Source organism: Dryas octopetala, chromosome 7 (assembly GCF_963921425.1).
Source record: "Dryas octopetala chromosome 7, drDryOcto1.1, whole genome shotgun sequence".
Taxonomy (NCBI): domain Eukaryota; kingdom Viridiplantae; phylum Streptophyta; class Magnoliopsida; order Rosales; family Rosaceae; genus Dryas; species Dryas octopetala.
The window spans coordinates 324,086-344,313 of record NC_141372.1 but is presented as its reverse complement, the minus strand read 5'-3'; the positions used below and the strand labels follow the sequence as shown (position 1 = coordinate 344,313).

Genomic DNA, 20,228 nt, shown 5'->3' with positions numbered 1-20,228 from the left:
GCATATATTGACATGAAGTACTCAAATTAGACTAATAAGTTAATAACTCTGTCTACCTTCAGCCATAGCTGGTCAATTATGGGAAGCAAACTTCAAAGCATTCACATAGGGGCAACTGGGTTCGAACAAAATCTTATTGAAATTGAAATATGTGGTGGTGATAAGTATTAGCTAATATGTTTAATGTTCAGCAATGAAGGAGAAGATCATGTCATTTTGGAGGCTCGAAACACAGAGCTTTCGAAGCAATCTGCTACTTCTTGCAATCAGCATTTGAAGCATGCGATCAAGGTGGTGAGGCTGGCATCTATCACTCCCATTGCTCATTGTTTATCTCTTGCCAGCAGTAAGGCCCCATCACTGCCTTGCTCCAGGATTTGCAAACCCTTGGGATCGCTGTCAGTCTCTCCTGGAGAGAAAGGTTGTTGAAGATCAGACCCAATGCATCTGGTATTAATTCGTCCCAACTTCAAAAATCGCTTCCCACTTCCATCTATTCTACCTTCAGAAAATGAGAAACCATTAAAATGGAAATCAAGAAAGGACATTTATATACAAATCTCATCTAGAAAGAAAGAATTTCTTGTAATCAGGAGAACCCATATAGCAGTTACCAAACGAAACTGCAGATGGTTGGGCTGCTGGTACAAAGTGAAGGCCTGAGAGAGGAGAATGATGCATTGAGAAATCAGATGGATGAGTTGAGAAATGAGTTGGAAGCATTGAGGCGTCAACAGGGTATAAGTGAAATTCGACTATTGTTTCTTCTAATTCTTTGTGTGATTGGTATATTGTATTAAGAGCAGTGGGGCATAAAATGTACAGAAAGAATAGGAGATATGTCATAAAGATTGAGTATCTTGTTGTGTTTCTATTAATTTTGATGCCTTAATATTTGATTTCTAGACAGGAAATTCTTGTAGTGGGGGAGACTTTGAACTAGCCTGTTTATTATGTCTTTTGAGAAGAATATGATAAATAGTTACTCTCCAAGACAACAAACAAGGTTACAAGGGCATTTGGGTGCGAGAGGTCCCGAGTTCAATTCTCGGAATGCCCCCAGACCTTTGTTTTTGTTCTTTTCCACTCAGACAGACCCAAACTTTGCCAAATATCAAAATGGCCTAATGTTACGATATAGAAAGACGAAATGACCAACCATCGCCTGTAACGTATTGTTTACCCGTCCACTTTCAATTATCAATTTTAAAGTCCTTTAATCTTTATATTATATTCATTTGATTGCGAACCATATTATCGTTTACTTCATTATAACTTGCTGCCTCCACAGCGACTTCCATAGGAGCATTCAATGCATTTGTTTTATATAAATTATATTAAACAGAGTGCGGGACTCTTAGGCTATCAAATGAGAAACATAATTAAATGGTATTGGTAGGTGGTACATAACAATCATCTTCTTGATTCCTCCCCAGTCTCTATTGAAAATTTCAAACGTACTCGATTTTTTTGGCCAAGAACAAACGTACTCGATAACATGATAAAAGATGCATAAATAATATATATATATATATATATATATCCTTTACATGCTAAGTTTCTTTTGTTTTTTACATTTTATTAAGATTCAAAAGCCTATTGGACCCCCAAAAAAAAAATATCAAAAGCCTATATTTGTTTATGTGTGATGGGGCTTTTCAAACTATGCCCCACCCCACTCGCTGCAACGATATTACTTTCCTCACGGGGCACCCTAACCTTGATTATTCCATGCAACATTTGACTAATCTATTTTATTTTATTTTATTTTGCTTGGTCTTTTTGTGAAAAGTATCCATCCAATCATCCATATTTGAGGGGTTGCGAGTCTCTTTCAATGCGAAAACATCGCTTGCCTAGTTGCCTTATCCGTTTCATTTCCTTTTCTTCTTTTTTTCCATTGATGGAATGAGAAAAAATATCATTCCACCATTACAGATTATAAAATTGCTTGGACATAAAAAGCAAAAGGATGGTTCTAATTTCTAGTTTAGAAAAGAAGATGCATAGTAGGACAATTGAATTGAATGTCAAATTGTAATTTCTAATTTCCAATTACAGATGCAGTGATTTAAACCCTTCCTAGTCCCAACAAGGCTACGAGAAAGTAGATGAAGATTGAAGAGGTTGCTTCTCCACTATCCATATAAGACCAAAGGGAGACACCCCATACGCGTGAGAGCACCCTGTTCCGTTCAGTCCCATGCATTCGATCATCAGAGTCTGAGTCAATCCATTTGGAAGATTCTTAAGAATATTCGACCCTCATGAGTCATGGTTACCTTCCCTCCCTCACGCAGTCACGCTATTGGCTATAGCATGGGGCCCATGGGGCCTCATACCTTGTCTGGGTTCTGGGCTCCCCCAGTCTCCCCCCACATTTCATTTTAAAAGCCTTTTTATGATGAGATAGATATTCCCCCTCAAAAGCAACACCGCACCACCGTTTACTTTACAGTTTACATTTACATTAGGAAGTAACATTACTACAACATAACCGCTACAAGTAGCCTACATTTGTATTACGAATCTATCAGCGCAGATCAACAAACATGAACAATCCTTCTTCTGCTACGCTCTCTCTATCAGATCAACAGCTTCTGATTGACAAACTTCAACTTTTTAAGATCCAAGGTCGAGACAAACATGGTCGAAACGTTGTTCGCATCATCGGAAAGTTTTTTCCAGGTAATTTACTCATTAATTAAATACGTACGCGGCTTTGTTTTCTTGTTGGCTGAATTAATAATTTCCATCTTGTTTGTTTGATGATCGATGGATCAGCTCGAACTGTGAGCAACGAGGCTCTGAAAAACTACTTGCAGGAGAAAATCTTACCAAATTTAGGGGAAAGGCCGTTCTCTGTGGTGTACGTGCACACAGATGTTCATCGCAGCGACAACTTCCCTGGGATTTCGACCCTACGATCCATCTACGAGGCGATTCCGATGAACGTCAAGGATCATCTCGAAGCCGTTTACTTTATCCACCCGGATTTACAGGCCAGACTCTTCCTGGCCACCTTTGGTCGTCTCCTTTTCAGCGGAGGGTACGTCGGATGTTTGGTGCTTATTGATTAATTAGTTTAGTGATGATCTGGTTAATTTGTTTGTCTTGCATGTACATACGTATGTACAGGTTGTACAGGAAGCTAAAGTATGTGAGCAGGGTGGAGTTTCTGTGGGAGCAGGTGCGGAGGAATCAGATGGAGTTGCCAGATTTCGTGTACGATCATGATGAGGAGCTGGAGTACCGTCCGATGATGCCGATGGACTATGGCTTAGAGAGTGATCACCCCACACCCTCTTCCTCTTACTCTATGTTCGACTCGTCTGCTGTCTCCATCTACTCCATGCGTTGTATCGCATAGTCCTCACTACTTTACTTCTAGTCCACTAGCTACTCTACACTCTCTAGTCTCTACTAGTCAAAATTTCACTTTTCATTCTCAGCTTCTCAGTTAGATGCTCAAGTACACTATGGTTTACTTAGACTTAAGCCTGCTCCATACTCCATAGTTGTATTTCTATAACTCACAGAAAAAAAAAAAAAAAAAAACCACATATGGACTGGGCCCTCCAATTTGGGGTTTTTTAGACAGCACCAAGAGGAAACAAAAATGATTCCCCACACACGCAAGGTTCGATGATCAAATAATTTCATATACTTTGCCTTTGATTAACTATGAGAATGCTTTTACCAATCCCAACCAAAATTTCGTCTGGAAATAGAAAACAGATGAAGAAAGAAACACCAGTGCAACCATTGGCTCTTCCATATCTGTAATATGTAACTAAACTGTACATCAAAGTCCTTCAAAATGCCAAGCAAGTGAACAACAAAAGAGTAATACAAACTCAGCTCAACGTTGTCCAACGTTCACCTACCTCCTAACCCCACTAGTTATTCTTTATTCTACTGGAGACGTATGTCCAAGTGTTCTAATAAAACCTTGATAAACTGAATCATGATATTCATTCCATACAATATAAATTAAGAATTTAGATATGAACAGAAACAACTCCAGCTTGACCCCAGAGCTAGCTATATAGCCTATATCCATGCAGTGTCAGATAGTTGAATAAGAAAACTCACTGCACAACTTTCTTAACCTGTATAAGCACTGGTACCCAATTGAAACTCTGCTTCTAACAAAACTTAACAAGATGCATAGTATGAGCTTCCATGAAAAATTCAAAACCATTTATCAAAAAAAATTATTGTAGAACAAATACATTGAATGCAATACCACAATCGAAAAGTCACTCTAGTTAAATGCGGTGTTATCTGCGTTATCGGACATCCATAATGGCTTACTACAGAGAATTACTTGATACATAGAATTTTAAATAACAGCGTATATTTACATAAATCATAATCAAATACATGAAACAAATAATATATATACAACTGTATCTCGTACACAAAACAATGTTTAACATTACAATACCAGACATTAAACTGAATTCAGTGTTCAGGATCCAACATGGACAATTGCAATTACTTACAGTGAAGATGATGTATAAGCATTTAGCACGGATTCGGAATAACCCAAAGAGGTAGAGAGCCGGGAGGCAAGTGTAGCTGATAACGCGAACTCCTTGGATAAGGAGGCAATTCTTGAATTGTTCCATCCCACAATTTGAAAATGCCGGAATCATATCCCCCAAGTCCACTATCATAGTTAGACAACTCAGACTCAGAGTAATCGTCTGTAAAATAAACACAATTTCCCACACATCCCGGAAAATCAGACGCAGACAAAGAAAAGGACGAGTTTTCCCCAATAAACACCATCCTATCACCCAAGTTCTCAAGCTTGTCCCACCTCTCCCCCTTCCAATTCATCCTAAAAACGTCAAATCCCACCGTTCTATAACTTACATGTGTATTATCATCCAAAAAATCATAATCAATGTCTAAATACCGACTCACCAATAACAAATCGGTCCCAGAGCTCACCAAATATCGCATGTCTGCATCGTCTAGTCTCGGCGTTTGGATGATCGAAACCGCAGGGGACGGACCACCGAGAACATCGCACACCGCAACGGTACCGTTATTATCCACGGCGTAAAACAAGCCGTTGAAAGATATGACATCCTCGGAATAACATCGCGCGTCGTCAATAAAAGTCCAAGACTGGTCTCCGTCCCTACAAAACGCCAAATCACCGGTTTGATTAACGATCGCTAGGGCGACAAAACCGTTGGCTTTCGCTTCCAAAGGACTCGAGGAGAGGACGACTTTTTTCAGAAATGAATCACGCATTTGCGTCAAATTCCGCGTGTAGATGTCACCGGACAAGGATCGGAGTGCGTATTCTCGGCCGATTTCAGAGTAATCGAATCGAACGACGTTAGGGAAGGTTGAGAGTGGGGGGAGGTGGCGCCTGGCACGTGTGAGAGGGTTTACGAGAAGGACGGAAGGGGTTTCGTCGAGGATTACAAGCCAGCCGTGTGAGGAGCCGCAGCGGCGCTTGCGATGAGAAGCTTCTGGAAGGTGAAGAAAGTGGACTCTGCTGTTGGAGAGGTTGAAGAAAGCGCGGTGGGATTGGTTGGGCTGGGATTGGGGGAGCATCAGCCATGGGAGCTGAGGAGGGAGGTGCAGCGGAGTTTTCGGGGCAGAGTCTCGCCAGCTGTGACAAACGCCCCGGAATCGGAGGTAGTCGGCGTAGATTGTCAGCTTCTTCGAGATTGATTCTACCAGTTCTGGCGGGAGTTGGGTCCAATCCACGCCCATTTTCGCGGGCGGGCGGGCTTGATCGGTCGGCTTCCCCCAGGCCCCAACTCCTATCTCCTTGGGTTTTCCCAACTTTACGAATTTTTTAAGTTAATTCAACTCACAAAAATGTATTTTACAAGATATTTAAGTTCACCATTGGTTTGGTAAGTTGACTTTTTTTTTTGGGCAAATTGTTTGGTAAGTTGACTTAGACTTTGAATTTGCAACTGGGTCGTGAACCCAAGGCCCGTTATGTTTTTAGAAAGTGGGCCTCCTATTTTTGGGCCATTAGAAAATTAATCGAGGTCCATCAAGTCTGGTCTTTCAGAGAGAGAAACTCACTTACTTGTCCTTTCCATACAAGATTGAACTGTTTAGGATTTAGGACTTGGATTCAAGGGGATAAAATTGATTTCAGTAATAAGCTATGAAGATCCTTCTGTAACCATAAATTTTGTCTGATACAAATTACATAGCAACTAACTGTAACTACAAATTTGTAATACTATGTAAATCACATCCTCAGTAGAATTTCATAAGCATGAACCCAAATGAAGAATGAAAATGAACTACATTTTCTTCCCCTAAAAGATGTCAAAGTTTCTATTGCCAATAATCAGTGGTAAATATTGAAGAAAGCAAAAGACGTACAATGAAGAAATCCAATTGCCTGGGAAACAATTTAGTCAGCCACATTCTCCATATCAGCAGTTTTTCCGTTGTTTGTGTCTCCTTTTTTGTCAGCAGCACATAAATCCGGATAATTACGGTGGTTGAGAGAGTGCAACCAGAGACCCACAATACCTTCTTTAAGCTCAGTGGATGCGATATGAGGGTAAATATGCTTCATTTTGAAATCTTGTGCCTCTTCTTCGTAGTCTTTCATGGACAGCTCTTCATGACTGTCTCCCCATTTCTGGTTATATGATGTAAAGAAGCACTCATCCAAGTACAAACCAGTCTCAGGAGCAGTAGGCACATTAACGTTAACATCCCTGAATTTTACATAAAATTCAGTTAAACTTGATATTATCCCAATTCTCAAAAAAAGCATATGCAAACATACTATGATAATGATAATAATCCAGGTACTTACTTTTGCAAAGCTCTTTCTAACAAAGACTCAGGAGCACAGTTCCTCATGATTGCCACCGCAAGCCCAATCATCTTCCTAATCTGATGAAGCATGAAGCTCTGCCCCACAACTTCACACTTGACAAATTCAATACCCTCAACTGTAACCGTGGTGTTTGCATTGAACGAAATAATGTAACGCCGAGCAGCAGGGTCTTCGGCCTTAGTTCTGGTAGTGAAGTTATGGAAGTTATGAGTCCCCTCATAACAATTCAAGATATTATTAAACCTTTCCCTCTCCTTTTCACCATAACGAAATCCACTTCCACTTTCCTCCACAGGCTTCTCTTCTCCATTAACGCTCTCTGCACCAATAAGGTTTGAATCATCCAGTGACCCAGAATTCAAATCAGGATCCTCATTTGGGACCATTCCATCATTGTCAACCTTAATTTCAGAAACCCCAGTGCTATTGTTAACGCTAATTTCATTTTTGGATTCAGAATTCAAATGATCACCACCTGCATTGTCCGAAGAGACATTAATTTGAGAGTTCACCACAGACTCATTAGTGTTGGACGACATGCCTAACTCTGCACTCGCACCACCTCTCAATTCATAATTGCGCTTACCCATCAAGCCCCCAACTTTACGCCCTCTCTCGGAGCACTCCAAGCACTTAACTAGTTCTTTCTCAGACCCTAAACTAGCCATCACGCTCTCTCTATCGCGATGCGCACTCGGATCAAGAGCAAACACGGGGATAAGATACACATACCTTCTCCGATCACAGAACTTCTTCGCATTAAACGACGCCGTGGCGCGCTTGTACCCGAAAATCCGAATCTGTGGGGAAAGGATCGAATTGAGGCGGTCGACGAAGCCCGGTGGGTCGACATAGAACCGGCCCGAGACTACTTGGCCCACGGCGCTGACGCCCTTATCGGTACGGGCTGAGCGGGCCCAATCATAGCGCTTAGGGTTGTTACGGTCCTGCTCGGGAACTGCGTTGGAGAGATAGAGGGCTTCTTCAAGGTCGCCCTCGATGGTTTTAGCGCCTGGGTTTTTTTGCATGCCTTGGTATCCCACACCGCAATAAGCGAAGAAAATTGCAACCTTTCGGCGCTTGTATCTTTCCTTTTTGATTGTGGAGGTGGTTTCTTCGTCGTCCGTGGTGGTAGTGGTGGACATTTTGAGCTTCTTGGGGTCTGGTTCTTGTGGCGGTGGTGGTGGTGGAGATCTTGTGATTTTTGTATCTGGGTTCTCCATTTTCAGTTGTGTGAGTTAGGTTTGTAGATGTTGCTCAAGGACTCCATTACACTTTCAGGCCATTGCAGTTGCCTCTGTACCCTGATAAAACCCTAAAACAAGAGACCATGTATAATTTAATTTATTTATTTTATGAGAAATTATTTCTTACTCTCTGCGTAAGCTAGAGAGCGTGATCCATTGTTGTAGAGGTGTCAAACGAGTTGGACCGTCTGGTCCGGCCCATTTAAGTTGAGTTTTTTATGTTTTTGTGTCATGTTCGGACCGATCTATATAGTTAAGATTTAACTATGATACAACTCACAGCCCGCAAGCCATTTGTGCTTTTGTCGTGCCTTAAATGAGCCGGCCCACGGATTTTTTTTTATTTTTATTTTTTAGGATAATAAAACTAATTTTATGATAATTTTTCTTATTTATAATTAAATATTAACATTATTTTTCATAAAAATTAAATATTTTTGTTGAAAAATTATTTAAAAAAGGAAAAAACAATGTTAAAATAGTTGTGCTTAATTCGGGCCCATTTCGTGCATGTGCTTGTGTCGTGCTCGTCTCGTGTCGTGTCCGATGAGCTAACAAATTCGGCCTGACCCGACCCATTTAATCGTGTTGTGTCATATCGTGCTCAGGCCAGTCCGACCCGGTTGACACCTCTACTTTGTTGTAATTCATTAAAACACACTCAAACACTTGTCCATCATTGGAAAAAGTTTTCCAATACTCATTATTCCCTTGGACTATAGACCATTTCCTACATTTCTCTATGAACAAATAATTTGGCTTTTAAATTGAACGAACAAAAATTAAGAGAAAAGCTTTGATCTTTGTTCATTCAATTAGAAAGACAAATTATATATGTTTATGGAGTAATGTAGAAAACATTTAGGGGTATGATGGTCAAAGACTCAAAGTGGTGAAAAACAATCTATAGTTCAAGAATATAAAACCAAACGATCTATAGGCCGATTGTTTCGTAAGCATTTTAGATGTAAACTTAATAGATGTGACAAAAATTTAACAAAGTAATGATACTTTTGAATAAAATTTTAAGATCCCAAAATTTGAAAAACAAATTATAAAACCAAACTAACAATCGAATACAAGTTTGAGGACATATCCGGTTCCATAAGCATTTTAGATGTGAAAAAATTATTAGAGTAATGAGACTCTTGAATAAAATTTTTAGATCCCAAAATTTGAAAAACAAATTAAGAAACCAAAGTGAGAATTGAATAAAAGTTTGAGGACATATGGCTTTAATCCAGCTACATTGGAGAGAGGTCTAATTTTTCTTTTTTTGTAATCGAGGATGTCATGGACCATTTTTTATGCAAATTAATTTCTTGGGCTGGTTAAAGACAAACAATTCATACAAGGCCTAAGGGTCAAACTGGAGACTCGAACTCGAGTGCCTGGATTTACAACTACACATCCGAACCAACTCCTTCAACATTTTTAAGTTAAAAAGAATTCCACTTTAGTAAAGCCAAAAACTGACTTTGGAACTTTAATTTTAGGATCATTAAAGATGCTTTTATATATTTATATTCAGTCTCATTTAGGTTTGAACGTTCACACTTAATGCCGAACGTTTGGTCGTGTAAAATTTTGCAAGTTTAGTAGTGCTAAACCCTAATATAACATTTCTATCAATCTCATTTTATAACCTAAAAGAAAATGTGATGAACCTATCGAAAAATATCCTCGGAGGGAGAAAGTAGCGGTTGCCTGTTTTAAAAAATTATTGCCGACTCTACCACGAATATGATGAAATCAGAATCCACGTTATCACCGTCGAAAACTCCACGTAGTATGTACACGTCATTTTCGGACCCGCGCAATTGGCAGTTGCTTAAGAAATACATACCGTTGAATATGAACATTCCCTCCACCGCCGCACCAGACCAAATGCAAAGCGCAACGCTCAGATCCCCAATCAGAAAGCAGTTTTTTTCGCTCTTCCTTGTCTTACACTAAATCTTTCGATATCGAATTTCGTTTTGGAATCTTGTTTCGTAATCGAATCGTCTTTCTTCTTATCATCGCACAATTTCAATATTCTCTGGTCACCGTATCAACTTATGGTTAATATGCGTGATTCCAATTTGGTGGACTCCCTCGAATTTTCAGCTTTTCCTTTTGCTATATCTATAGGCTAACGGAGCAAGCACAAACCAACGCCCCCATCGCACCCTTAACTTCGGTACTTTTCCACTGTCTTTTCATTCTTTGATTTATTAAATTTAACCTGTTTGACTTGGTTGTTGAAACCCATTATCAGCAAGACTTTAATGTCTTCTCCTTGGTTGTTTTTTTTTTTTTTTCTTTCTATTAACCAGTGCTTATTTTAGAGCTTTGTCTGTTGTTACTTATGTTTTGCTGAAACTCAGGTCGCTCATCCATGTAGGATAATTGTTGGTGCCCTATCGTCTGCAATCCGGTGCCAAGTCGAGAAACTACATCCTGAGTTGAAATGAGTTACCAAGGCAATGTATGCATCTCTCTCTCTCTCTGCTAGTAAGATTGTAGTGGGTCAAATTGCATGTTGCAGTTTTTTTTTCCTAATCTCTCATTTTGTTGAAATGCAGGATAATAATCAGCAGACTGATATTGGTATGCTTTTTCTTTTACTTGGTGATGCATTCCGTTAATTTTTTTAGTGACAAATTAAGGGCATTTAAATGATTCAAATGAGATGAATAAATCTTATATTCTGAGGTCATTGTTGTGAGTCGGTCTTGAGAAGTATATATATTGATAAACAAGACAAGCAATGGAAGCTAAATTATTATCCATGTCAAAGAAAAGAGATTCAATGTTCAGTTATTAAGGGGCTGGAGATAATGGAACAAGAAGCTTTTATGTTTCATATTTCCCAATTACAAGTTACAACTGACCAATGGCAGTGCAGCGAAACATATGTTCTAGAATCAAGGGCTGGATCATTGACTGTTATGTTTGAACAGTTTGGTTCATGAAGGATACTTTATGTATCTTCCTCTTTTTTGACACTACTGTATGCCTTCGGATTCAAATGCAGGTGCAGCAGTACGCAATGGAAGAGAAATCCTTTTTCAGGTAAATTTAAATCCACTAAATACATAAAATCTATGATCCGTATGAAATAGGGTAAGTGAATCAATTGCAGCTTTAAGCCTTTAACTACCCTGTGATGTGTTGAAGTGGTCGAAATCTTTTGAGTAAAATGGTTGCAGCTTCGTTTATTTTTCTTTAACTTATTTCAATTGGAAAGATGGGATTTTTAAGAGGTTTTTGATTGCATGCAACACTATCATATATTTCAGCTTTTGACTATATTAGCTAGTGAGAATCTTGAAGCATGTGGTTTGACAGACTTATATCTACAGGCCTTTAACTGGGAGTCTCATAAACATGATTGGTGGAGAAATTTAGAAAGCAAAGTTCCAGATATTGCAAGATCTGGAGTTACGTCAGCATGGTTGCCACCAGCAACTCATTCCTTTGCACCTGAAGGTTGGATGCAGGGTGGTTTCTTATTCTTTCTGCATATAGATGATGGCTGGATCCTCATATTCTTTGTCTTTTCCTCATATTGTAGGTTACCTCCCGCAGAACCTGTATTCCCTCGATTCTAAATATGGATCTGAGCACCTATTAAAAGCTTTACTTCAAAAAATGAAGCAACATAAAGTTAGACCAATGGCTGACATAGTTATCAATCATCGTGTGGGGACTACCCAAGGGCATGGTGGAATGTACAACCGTTATGATGGAATTCCATTGCCATGGGATGAACATGCTGTCACATCTTGTACCGGTGGACTGGTAATGAAATTGATTATAGTTTAATAACTTCAATGGCCCTGCATGATCAATGATGCAATGTCCACTAACCTCATTGAATGTCTATATTACATATACCAGGGTAATAGAAGCACTGGGGACAATTTCCATGGGGTTCCAAATATTGATCACAGCCAACTTTTTGTTCGAAAGGATATTACAGCATGGCTACAGTGGCTACGTAATAATGTTGGTTTTCAGGATTTTCGATTTGATTTTGCCAGGGGGTAAAGTTAATACTGACTTGAAATTCAGTTTTCTCCTTACTTGGGTTTATTCACTGCTTACTTTCTTCTTCCTTTTCTTTAATTGTGTTTATTCACTGCTTTCTTTGTTATGTCTTTTCAATGTTACAATAGTTATTCAGCAAAATATGTGAAAGAATACATTGAAGGAGCAAAACCAATTTTTTCCGTTGGGGAGTACTGGGATTCTTGCAACTACAATGGTCAGGTCTTGGACTACAATCAAGGTATGATACATTGATGTTTATCAACCATAAATTCATCAATTATTGTTGAACTAATCAGATTAATCAACCAATGTTTGCTCCAGTCATTCTATATTGAACAGAATCAAATAGTTATAAGCATGAAGTAAGCTTTACTCTCAGTCCCAAAAAAATAAAAGATAGAGAAGGAAGCTTTACTCTGAATTGATCAGTATTTTCCTCTTATTATGGTTGTTCAAGGCACTTCTGGCTTCTGTCAATTATTTTCTTTCCATGTTAAAAGAATATGCCTGACAGGCTAGGAAGTTTATCCCAGCTTTGCAACTTCCGTTTGTGGAGTTTGTCTCTTGGTGACAGAAGCTTTATATGCTGGATTTCAAAATCTGCGGTGCTTTGTAGATAAGTTTATTAACTGCTTTCAAAATATGCAGGCTTAATAAGTTTGACCCCTGTATACTAATTTATAAATGCTACTTTGGCTCTATTATAGTGTTCCTTTGGTTTGCTTTTTGCTAGCGGTTTGACTCAAATTGTAACATGATGGACATTATATGCTATATTTTTTTGTGGGCGCAAAGTCTCAAGTAGTTTCAGTGGTCAAATCTCCTCACTCACTTTTTTCCCTTGGAGTTAATTTGCCATTTAGCATACTGTATGATTTAATTATTGATTTCATTATGATTCTATTGATTTGTTTATGTTGTTTCCACAAACACCACTTGCAGATAGCCATAGACAGCGGATAATAAATTGGATTGATTGCACAGGACAGCTATCAACTGCATTTGACTTCACAACCAAGGGAATTCTTCAGGTATCTTCCATATCCAACCCTCCACACCCACCCTTAATATTTACACGCGTTCATGCACAAACACATACGATCTTTCTGTAGATTGAGATTTCTCCTTTCCTTTATTTTTTTGTCTTTTGTTCTTCCCTCTTGTTTTCATGTGAGGACATTTATACATGCATTCCTATGTAGGAAGCTGTTAAGGGACAATTCTGGCGCCTACGTGATGCCCAAGGGAAGCCACCAGGTGTAATTGGATGGTGGCCTTCAAGAGCTGTCACATTCATAGATAATCATGATACAGGCTCAACACAGGTACTATATATACTTTCTATTCTGAAGAAGTTGACTGAATTGGTTCTCTAGGCAACTGCTGAGGTCATTACCCTTTCTTCATATGCATATATTGCATGCAAGAAAAGAATTTGAACTTATAATTTCTGTTCTCACCTTTTCAATTATGTGTTTGTTTGGTACTTTCATATCTCAGTGATGTATGCAAGAAAAGAATTTGAGTTTGTTTCACAAGATATTCATGTATCATTGAAAGTTTTATGTTACTGGGTAGTGGGTACCTATCTCATAAGAAATTACGATTTGGTCGACTATTAAAAGTTAGAAATTCACTGGCTTAATCTTCATTTTGTCTCGCAGGCTCATTGGCCCTTCCCTTCAAATCATATTATGGAGGTATGTAAACTTGTTTTTTCAAGGTTAAATGTTTTGCATTTAGATGGGATATCCAGTTCAGAAAATGTTGTTGGCTTGTTGCCCATTAGATGTATAGTGGTGATGTTATTGTATTCTTGTCCTTGATGTTATTAGTGTTGTTATAATCCATTAATTGATATTAGTATAATTCTTTAAATTTACTTAAAATTGAGTCAAATTAGCCTCTCTTTTGTAAGTTCTCTAACTTGTCAGTCCATGTTATCCACAGGGTTATGCTTATATACTCACGCACCCAGGAATACCAACAGTTTTCTATGATCATTTCTACGATTGGGGTGACTCCATTCACAATCAGATTGTGAAGCTGGTATGCAGTATAGATAGTTCCTTTATTGACTTGGCATAATTTGAACAAAAATTACTCCTTTGTTAGCATTTGAACTTGTGTGCAGATCGACATTAGGAAGCATCAAGACATTCACAGTCGATCATCTATAAGGATCCTGGAGGCCCAGCCGAACCTCTACTCTGCTATAATTGGGGAGAAAGTGTGCATGAAAATTGGGGATACTTCATGGTGCCCAACCGGTAGGGAGTGGACACTGGCAGCCTCTGACCACAGATATGCTGTTTGGCACAAGTAAAATACAAAGGTTCCATTTATAGTTAATAGTTTATAGAACAAAACAACATTTCTGCTTGTGGGGATGCCATGGGGAGCTGACTGGCGGTTCAATGTTCCCCATAGCTGCTATATGTATATTATACGAATAAGGCTTCCTCCTATATTTGCATTGGGAATCTTTTCTTTTGCCTAGAAAGTTAACTCAAACCAAAATCCCAAATAGGATCAGAACCCACGTCGTCACCCTCCACTCCCATACATGAAGGGGAGAAGCTGCCATTTGGCCCGTGGGCCAGCTTTTGGCACTGGGAATCATTGTAGTAACTTTTATGTTTGGAACCGAGGCTTCATTTTCTATCGTTAGGCCATTGCTAGTGCCCTACACTACTCTCATATACATATATATCGAGTGATCCTTTATGCAAAGTCTTTGTCTGAGGGAAAAAATCTATTGCTTTTTTCTGTCATAATTTATAAAGAAGGCCTTGAACGTTTGCCCCCACATCGCACTACCGATTCCAATCGATTGGGTCTTAATTTGATGGTTCCATCTTCCATATTTTGAATACAAAACACCCAATTTGGTTTGCTTGCTTTGTATCTGCGATCTAAGATAAAAGTAGCTGTCATTCTACACGAGGCTATTTGCAGCCTAGAGCAGTGGCCTCGAAGGGTTTTGATTCTTTTTCTTCTGCTTCAAGGTCCCTCATTGGTTTTGCTTGCAAGTTGCAATTAAACAACAATTATAACATTATAACAACAGTTTGACTAAAAAATAGATAGATATGTGAAAGCAGCAATGTTGGGATGAGGTGGTGACCGGTGAGGGGCCGGAAGAAACAGCAAGTCCATTAGTCCAGTTGACTTGTATGTACATATGCTTTGTTAATTAGTAAAGTCTGTTTGACTATCCACCCGGTCATAAAAACAACAAAGGTGTTTCCAGGCGATATGATAACACACATGTATAATTAAGGAGTTGCTGAATAGCACAAACCATGGCCATAAAAGCAATCATAGAATTCTAGTAAAAAGAAGAGAAACTTTGGTCCTGCATGTAGAGTGTGTGAGAGAGTATATGATGTCCGGACATATGGACACAGATTTCATAAGTAAAAGCACCAACCACAACCAAACATAATTAATATTCCTCGATCTTAATAATATTACATACATTATATGTGATCAATTTGTAACATATATACTAAGACAGAGACAGTAAGTAGTAGACTACAGTATGACTGACCGTAAGAGAAGAAGGGTCCGTGTATGTGTTTACCTGTATTCCCAATTGGGACAATAGCAGATGCAGATGGCATAAAGATCTACAATTTTTCCGAACTCTGGATTTGGTGCATGGGCCCCAACTTGGTAATAATAATGGATATCACCCCTGCTTGTAATTGTATGGCACATTTTAAGTTCTTTACCATTCCCAACATCCAACATCCAACATCCATCATCCATCATCCATCAAAGTTGAGAGAGAGAGAGAGAGAGAGAGAGAGAGAGAGAGAGAGAGAGAGAGAGAGAGAGAGAGAGAGTCACATGGCAGTAAAGCTGGAAAGAGACTCGTCTAAATCGCCATCATAAGCATGGTCATAGCCCTCATCATTCCTGTGTTGAAAACTCAAACACAGACATCTTCCCCATCACATCTTTCGCTAACCTACAACCAAACAGCAAACCCACAAATAATAAGCTATGCTTGATTATGATCACTATACGCAGATATTTGTATAAATAGGGGATTTTAAGCGGGAGTCGGAAGGAAATGCATCAAAATTATGCACCAAATTTCCTTTTTCTTTTGACAATATGGTTACAAACAATTTGGTGCGCCTTGTCAAAAGACTTCCCCTGCAGGCTTAAGCTGCAATTAACCTGTAATAAAACCAACACGTACAGCGAATAACAGTTTAATTTTGTTATTCAAATTAACTCAATCATCTGACTTTTCATATCACGGAGCCACTAGCTTATAAACATAATTTTCATTTTTCCATTCACATATACGTACAAAACCTATTTTCCTAGCCAAAAAAAAAAAAAAAAAGTACGTACAAAACCAGGCAGGCCTTTAATTAGGCTTTAGCATAAAGTAGAAGATGCAACCTTACAATTAATATTAATTATTAATTACACTGCATCTGCATGTGAAGCAATATTACTATTAGTAATTTAGTACTGTCTACTGTGAGAGCGGATCCACTACTACTACAAGTCTAGAAGAGTAGAACCCCAATATCTCTCACAATCATGAAAAAGGGTGGATTCCATGCATTGAGCTCTGCAATCTGTAGGTCTCTTTTGGGCCTGCCTCTGCTTGCCTTACTTTTTAAATTGAACGACTAGTCAACCACATTTACACACTAACACATCAACACGGTAGCCTCATGAATTTGATCATTTGACCTTGGATACCTTAAAATATATACTACTTTCTGTTTATTTATGAATCAAATTAATTATTAAAGAATATTCTGCTGCTTACCAATATGTCTTTTTGAATTGTTATAATGTTATATCTAGACCAAGAAAAAATTTGGTATATATCTCTTTTAGAATTTAGACTAATTATTCTAGCTATTAATTGCTAATTAATTTGCAAATAGCTAGCTAGAAAAAATTGTCCCCACCCCACCATGCCATTCCCACCACATCGATGATGGATCCTAATATATATACATACTTTTTCAAAAAGGAAACAAAAGAAGAGAAGAAGTATGGATAAAAGTTGGCACTTTTAAGTTGCAGAGAGTGCAGGGAACAAAGCGCATTAACTTTTTTCATGCTCGGATTGGATTTAGCTAGCTAGGCATTAATTAAACTAAAAGGTGGCCCGGAAAAGTAGTACTTACTCCTATATATTTCTGATTTCTCACGTTATATATGTGTAACATTAACCATGCATCTGCCTATCAGAATGTAATTAAGGAGGGTTAATTACACTTATACCTATGAGGTTTATCGCCTTTTCACATACACCCTCTGAAGTTTCAAAAATTATACATACACCCCTTGAGGTTTCAAAACTATTGCATATAACCCCCTACAAGAGAAAAAAATAAATTAAAAAAAAAAATATTTGTATTGAGGTTGAACCTTAAACCTTAAATAATATTATTAGGACATTTAATCCCTTAGTATGCTTTTTTGCATAATTTTTCATAATTTTTCGTCTTATTATAGGAGGTTATATGCAACAGTTTTGAAACCTTAAGGGGTGTATGTGTAATTTTGAAACTCTAGGAAATGTATGTGAAAAGACGATAAATCTCAAAGGGTGTAAGTGTAATTAACTCAATTAAGGAACATTTATTTAATTTGGTAGGTATATTATGTGTGATAGAAAGACATTTATTTAATTTGGTAGGTATATTATGTGTGATAGAAAGACATATTGATAGAAAGACATAATTGGTATATTTATCTACTATATATAATATAACCTTCAAATGTTACAGAAATTAAAATTTCAAACGCTCAAAATGTTATGTTATAGTTAGCAAAATCGATTATAATAGTATATAGATAGCAATTACCTATCTAGCTAGTATCTTCTACACCTACGTACAGTACTTGGTAGTTGTACAATTAATTAATTAATCCTAGCTACAACCTCCAGTTGAGTTCAGTTTGCTCTTATGTAAATGTAACATAACATTAGCCGTTAACCATTAAATAGGGGATGGGAGAAGCCGGTACGTGTGAAGCTGCATTGGAACCCTAGCTAAGATAGGTAGCTTGGTGAACCACGACGTACTGATCGAATCATGGTGGAGCAAAATTAATTAATTAAATTATCGTTTACCTTTTCCAGTTTTCCCCATATCAAATAAATTGATTAAAATAGTACGCTTAATTGTTTAAAGTTGGAATTCAAATGAACTCGATAAACAAGTGTGCATGCCAATATGCCCTTAAGTTTTCTTTGTCCCAATGATTCAATCATGGTTCTGACAGGAGCTCAGCAAGACAACTGGTATGTACTGCACAGACTAATATTGGGACGTAGACAGGTCAGATATTGGCCGGGAACAAATGAAAAATCAATTTGATTTCAGTCCTTCTGATCAAACATAAATATTCTACGTGGGATATATCGATATACCCTAATATCTTCTGTATAGTTGTTTCTGATTCGTCTGTGAAAATTTAATGGGTATGGACCGTATGGTTGGGGGTAGATATTTGAATCAATAAATAGTAGCTAGGATAGTTGGGTTGGTCTAATAAATGCATGCACATAATGCTAGGCAATTGCTAGCTACCTATTTGCTTCGAGTTTGCGGAAGTTTGTTCTTATATATAAAGATAAAGATTGCTCCTCCCTAGCTAGCTCCCTCCCATGGCTTGTGGGCGTCATGAGTGCGACGTATCAATCGACAAAGGGGAAGATTTGTTGTCTCTCAGATCACTTCTCTCACATATATACTCCCATCATATACATCATCAGACTAAATAGTAAATATATATATATATATATGTGAATGTAATGTAGTGTTAATTGTTTAGCCAATGAAATGAATGAATAGTGATATGATCATTAGGAAAAAAAAGTAATTAAACTAAAAAACAAGCATACATATATGCACATGCATATACAACGGATGGTGAGTGCTATTACTATACATAGTCACATAGAAGATAAACAAAAGTTTGTTAATTAAATGGTGTAATAATTGGAGAGGATTGACCTAACTAGCTAGCTAATTAAGTTTTACCTTTTTTTTTTTGGCCAAGAAGTTTTACCTTTTAATCACATTGTTTTTTGTTAATGTGTGTTGTAGGTCAAAAATGAATGTTAGTGTGGTAGGAGCGGATGAGGTACCTAGGATTCCACACTTAGTGGTTTAGTAGGACCCCAGATATATCAGCTAATTAAACAAGGTTGGCTATAGCTCCTCTCACTTCTCACTCAGCTTCTCTATTAAGCTTTAATTAATTAGTTCAATGCTTAATTAGAGCTTATAGTATTGTGACGTAAGACTAAAATATATTTTGAGTGAAGATTCTTATGCATGGTTCACATATTGGTCACAATAAATCTTTAATCTTATTACAATCTAATATTCCAATTAGGAGACTTAATTAAATAGATAAATGAGGAACAATTAATGCATTTAAGAAATAAGAACTGAATTCACTTCAATAATTCCAATTGTGAAAAGTATAAAATTACAGTAATTGGCATTTTTAAAATTCACCAAGTGAAGATAAATCAACAAAGTCCCAAGTATTGATAGAACCACAATGGAATTATAGAAACATGGGCAGGTGCAAGCCCTCGGACTTTCTTAATTGTGTAGTTGCATAACCTAATGAACAGTCCTAACTTTTTTTTTGCCATGAGTCCTAACTTAATTAGTTAATTGCATGTCTCCAGTCCCTCCAGTCCCTCCCTCCTCCCCCATCCCAAAAAAGATGAACGTCTTGAGAGTGGCCAAAAAAATAAGATAAACGACGTCTTGAGTACAAAAGAAAAAAAAAAAATAAACGTCTTGATTCTATCTATATGCTTGTACGTTGTTGCACCGGATTTTATGATGTGATGAGTGGTGATCCATGCAAGTCCGGCTTGATAGATAGCCCACTACACTAATCAAGCGGTTGCCTCTTGAGTCTTGAGTCAAAGTTCAAATCAATCAATGGATCCACTTAGCCAATGGACGGTCCAGATAGGATGGAAAGATGGATGGCCCCCAGGGGCCCGTCATCTATTATTGTCAGATTAATTTTGAATTACTGAATTTGTTTGTTTTAATCTGAAACTGAATATCCGGAATTAA

The 20,228-nt window shown here is 37.9% G+C and overlaps 4 protein-coding genes across 5 annotated transcripts; 2 read left to right on the top strand and 2 right to left on the bottom strand.

The window, feature by feature from the left end:
* Positions 1–2,185: 2,185 nt before the first annotated feature.
* On the top strand, positions 2,186–3,451 carry LOC147278017 (uncharacterized). Its single transcript, XM_086251652.1, has 3 exons — positions 2,186–2,688; positions 2,785–3,049; positions 3,139–3,451. The coding sequence occupies exons 1-3, from the start codon at positions 2,553–2,555 to the stop codon at positions 3,368–3,370; spliced, it is 633 nt and encodes a 210-aa protein (XP_086107778.1). The 5' UTR covers positions 2,186–2,552; the 3' UTR covers positions 3,371–3,451.
* An 866-nt stretch (positions 3,452–4,317) lies between these two features.
* On the bottom strand, positions 4,318–5,834 carry LOC147278016 (F-box protein SKIP23-like). The gene has a single exon (XM_086251459.1). It carries the CDS (start codon positions 5,740–5,742, stop codon positions 4,531–4,533), a length of 1,212 nt encoding a protein of 403 aa, XP_086107585.1. The 5' UTR covers positions 5,743–5,834; the 3' UTR covers positions 4,318–4,530.
* Positions 5,835–6,136: 302 nt separating this feature from the next.
* LOC147278015 (Pseudouridine synthase family protein) lies at positions 6,137–8,187 on the bottom strand. The gene is made up of 2 exons (XM_086251249.1): positions 6,821–8,187; positions 6,137–6,719 (listed from the first exon to the last, which is right to left on the bottom strand). Exons 1-2 carry the CDS (start codon positions 8,065–8,067, stop codon positions 6,407–6,409), a joined length of 1,560 nt encoding a protein of 519 aa, XP_086107375.1. The 5' UTR covers positions 8,068–8,187; the 3' UTR covers positions 6,137–6,406.
* Positions 8,188–9,860: 1,673 nt separating this feature from the next.
* On the top strand, positions 9,861–14,795 carry AMY2 (alpha-amylase-like 2). Of its 2 annotated transcripts, none has more exons than XM_086251679.1 (13): positions 9,861–10,273; positions 10,461–10,561; positions 10,659–10,683; positions 11,111–11,148; positions 11,439–11,565; positions 11,651–11,877; positions 11,977–12,122; positions 12,255–12,367; positions 13,072–13,160; positions 13,332–13,454; positions 13,794–13,829; positions 14,080–14,178; positions 14,264–14,795. In XM_086251679.1, the coding sequence occupies exons 2-13, from the start codon at positions 10,544–10,546 to the stop codon at positions 14,453–14,455; spliced, it is 1,233 nt and encodes a 410-aa protein (XP_086107805.1). In that variant the 5' UTR covers positions 9,861–10,273; positions 10,461–10,543; the 3' UTR covers positions 14,456–14,795. The 2 variants fall into 2 exon arrangements, with proteins under 2 accessions (XP_086107805.1, XP_086107803.1); XM_086251677.1 differs by having other exon boundaries at positions 9,862–10,273; positions 10,478–10,561.
* Positions 14,796–20,228: the final 5,433 nt, after the last annotated feature.

What these genes read in the sequence shown, in the direction of transcription:
- LOC147278017 (XM_086251652.1), top strand. Translation starts at nt 2,553, where the DNA reads ATGAACAATCCTTCTTCTGCTACGCTCTCTCTATCAGATCAACAGCTT. An exon ending in CATCGGAAAGTTTTTTCCAG is followed by an intron (nt 2,689 to 2,784) that starts GTAATTTACTCA and finishes TCGATGGATCAG; the next exon opens with CTCGAACTGTGAGCAACGAG. An exon ending in CGTCTCCTTTTCAGCGGAGG is followed by an intron (nt 3,050 to 3,138) that starts GTACGTCGGATG and finishes ACGTATGTACAG; the next exon opens with GTTGTACAGGAAGCTAAAGT.
- LOC147278016 (XM_086251459.1), bottom strand. Translation starts at nt 5,742, where the DNA reads ATGGGCGTGGATTGGACCCAACTCCCGCCAGAACTGGTAGAATCAATC.
- LOC147278015 (XM_086251249.1), bottom strand. Translation starts at nt 8,067, where the DNA reads ATGGAGAACCCAGATACAAAAATCACAAGATCTCCACCACCACCACCG. An exon ending in TTAGAAAGAGCTTTGCAAAA is followed by an intron (nt 6,720 to 6,820) that starts GTAAGTACCTGG and finishes TGTAAAATTCAG; the next exon opens with GGATGTTAACGTTAATGTGC.
- AMY2 (XM_086251679.1), top strand. An exon ending in TCATTCCTTTGCACCTGAAG is followed by an intron (nt 11,566 to 11,650) that starts GTTGGATGCAGG and finishes CTCATATTGTAG; the next exon opens with GTTACCTCCCGCAGAACCTG. An exon ending in CATCTTGTACCGGTGGACTG is followed by an intron (nt 11,878 to 11,976) that starts GTAATGAAATTG and finishes TACATATACCAG; the next exon opens with GGTAATAGAAGCACTGGGGA.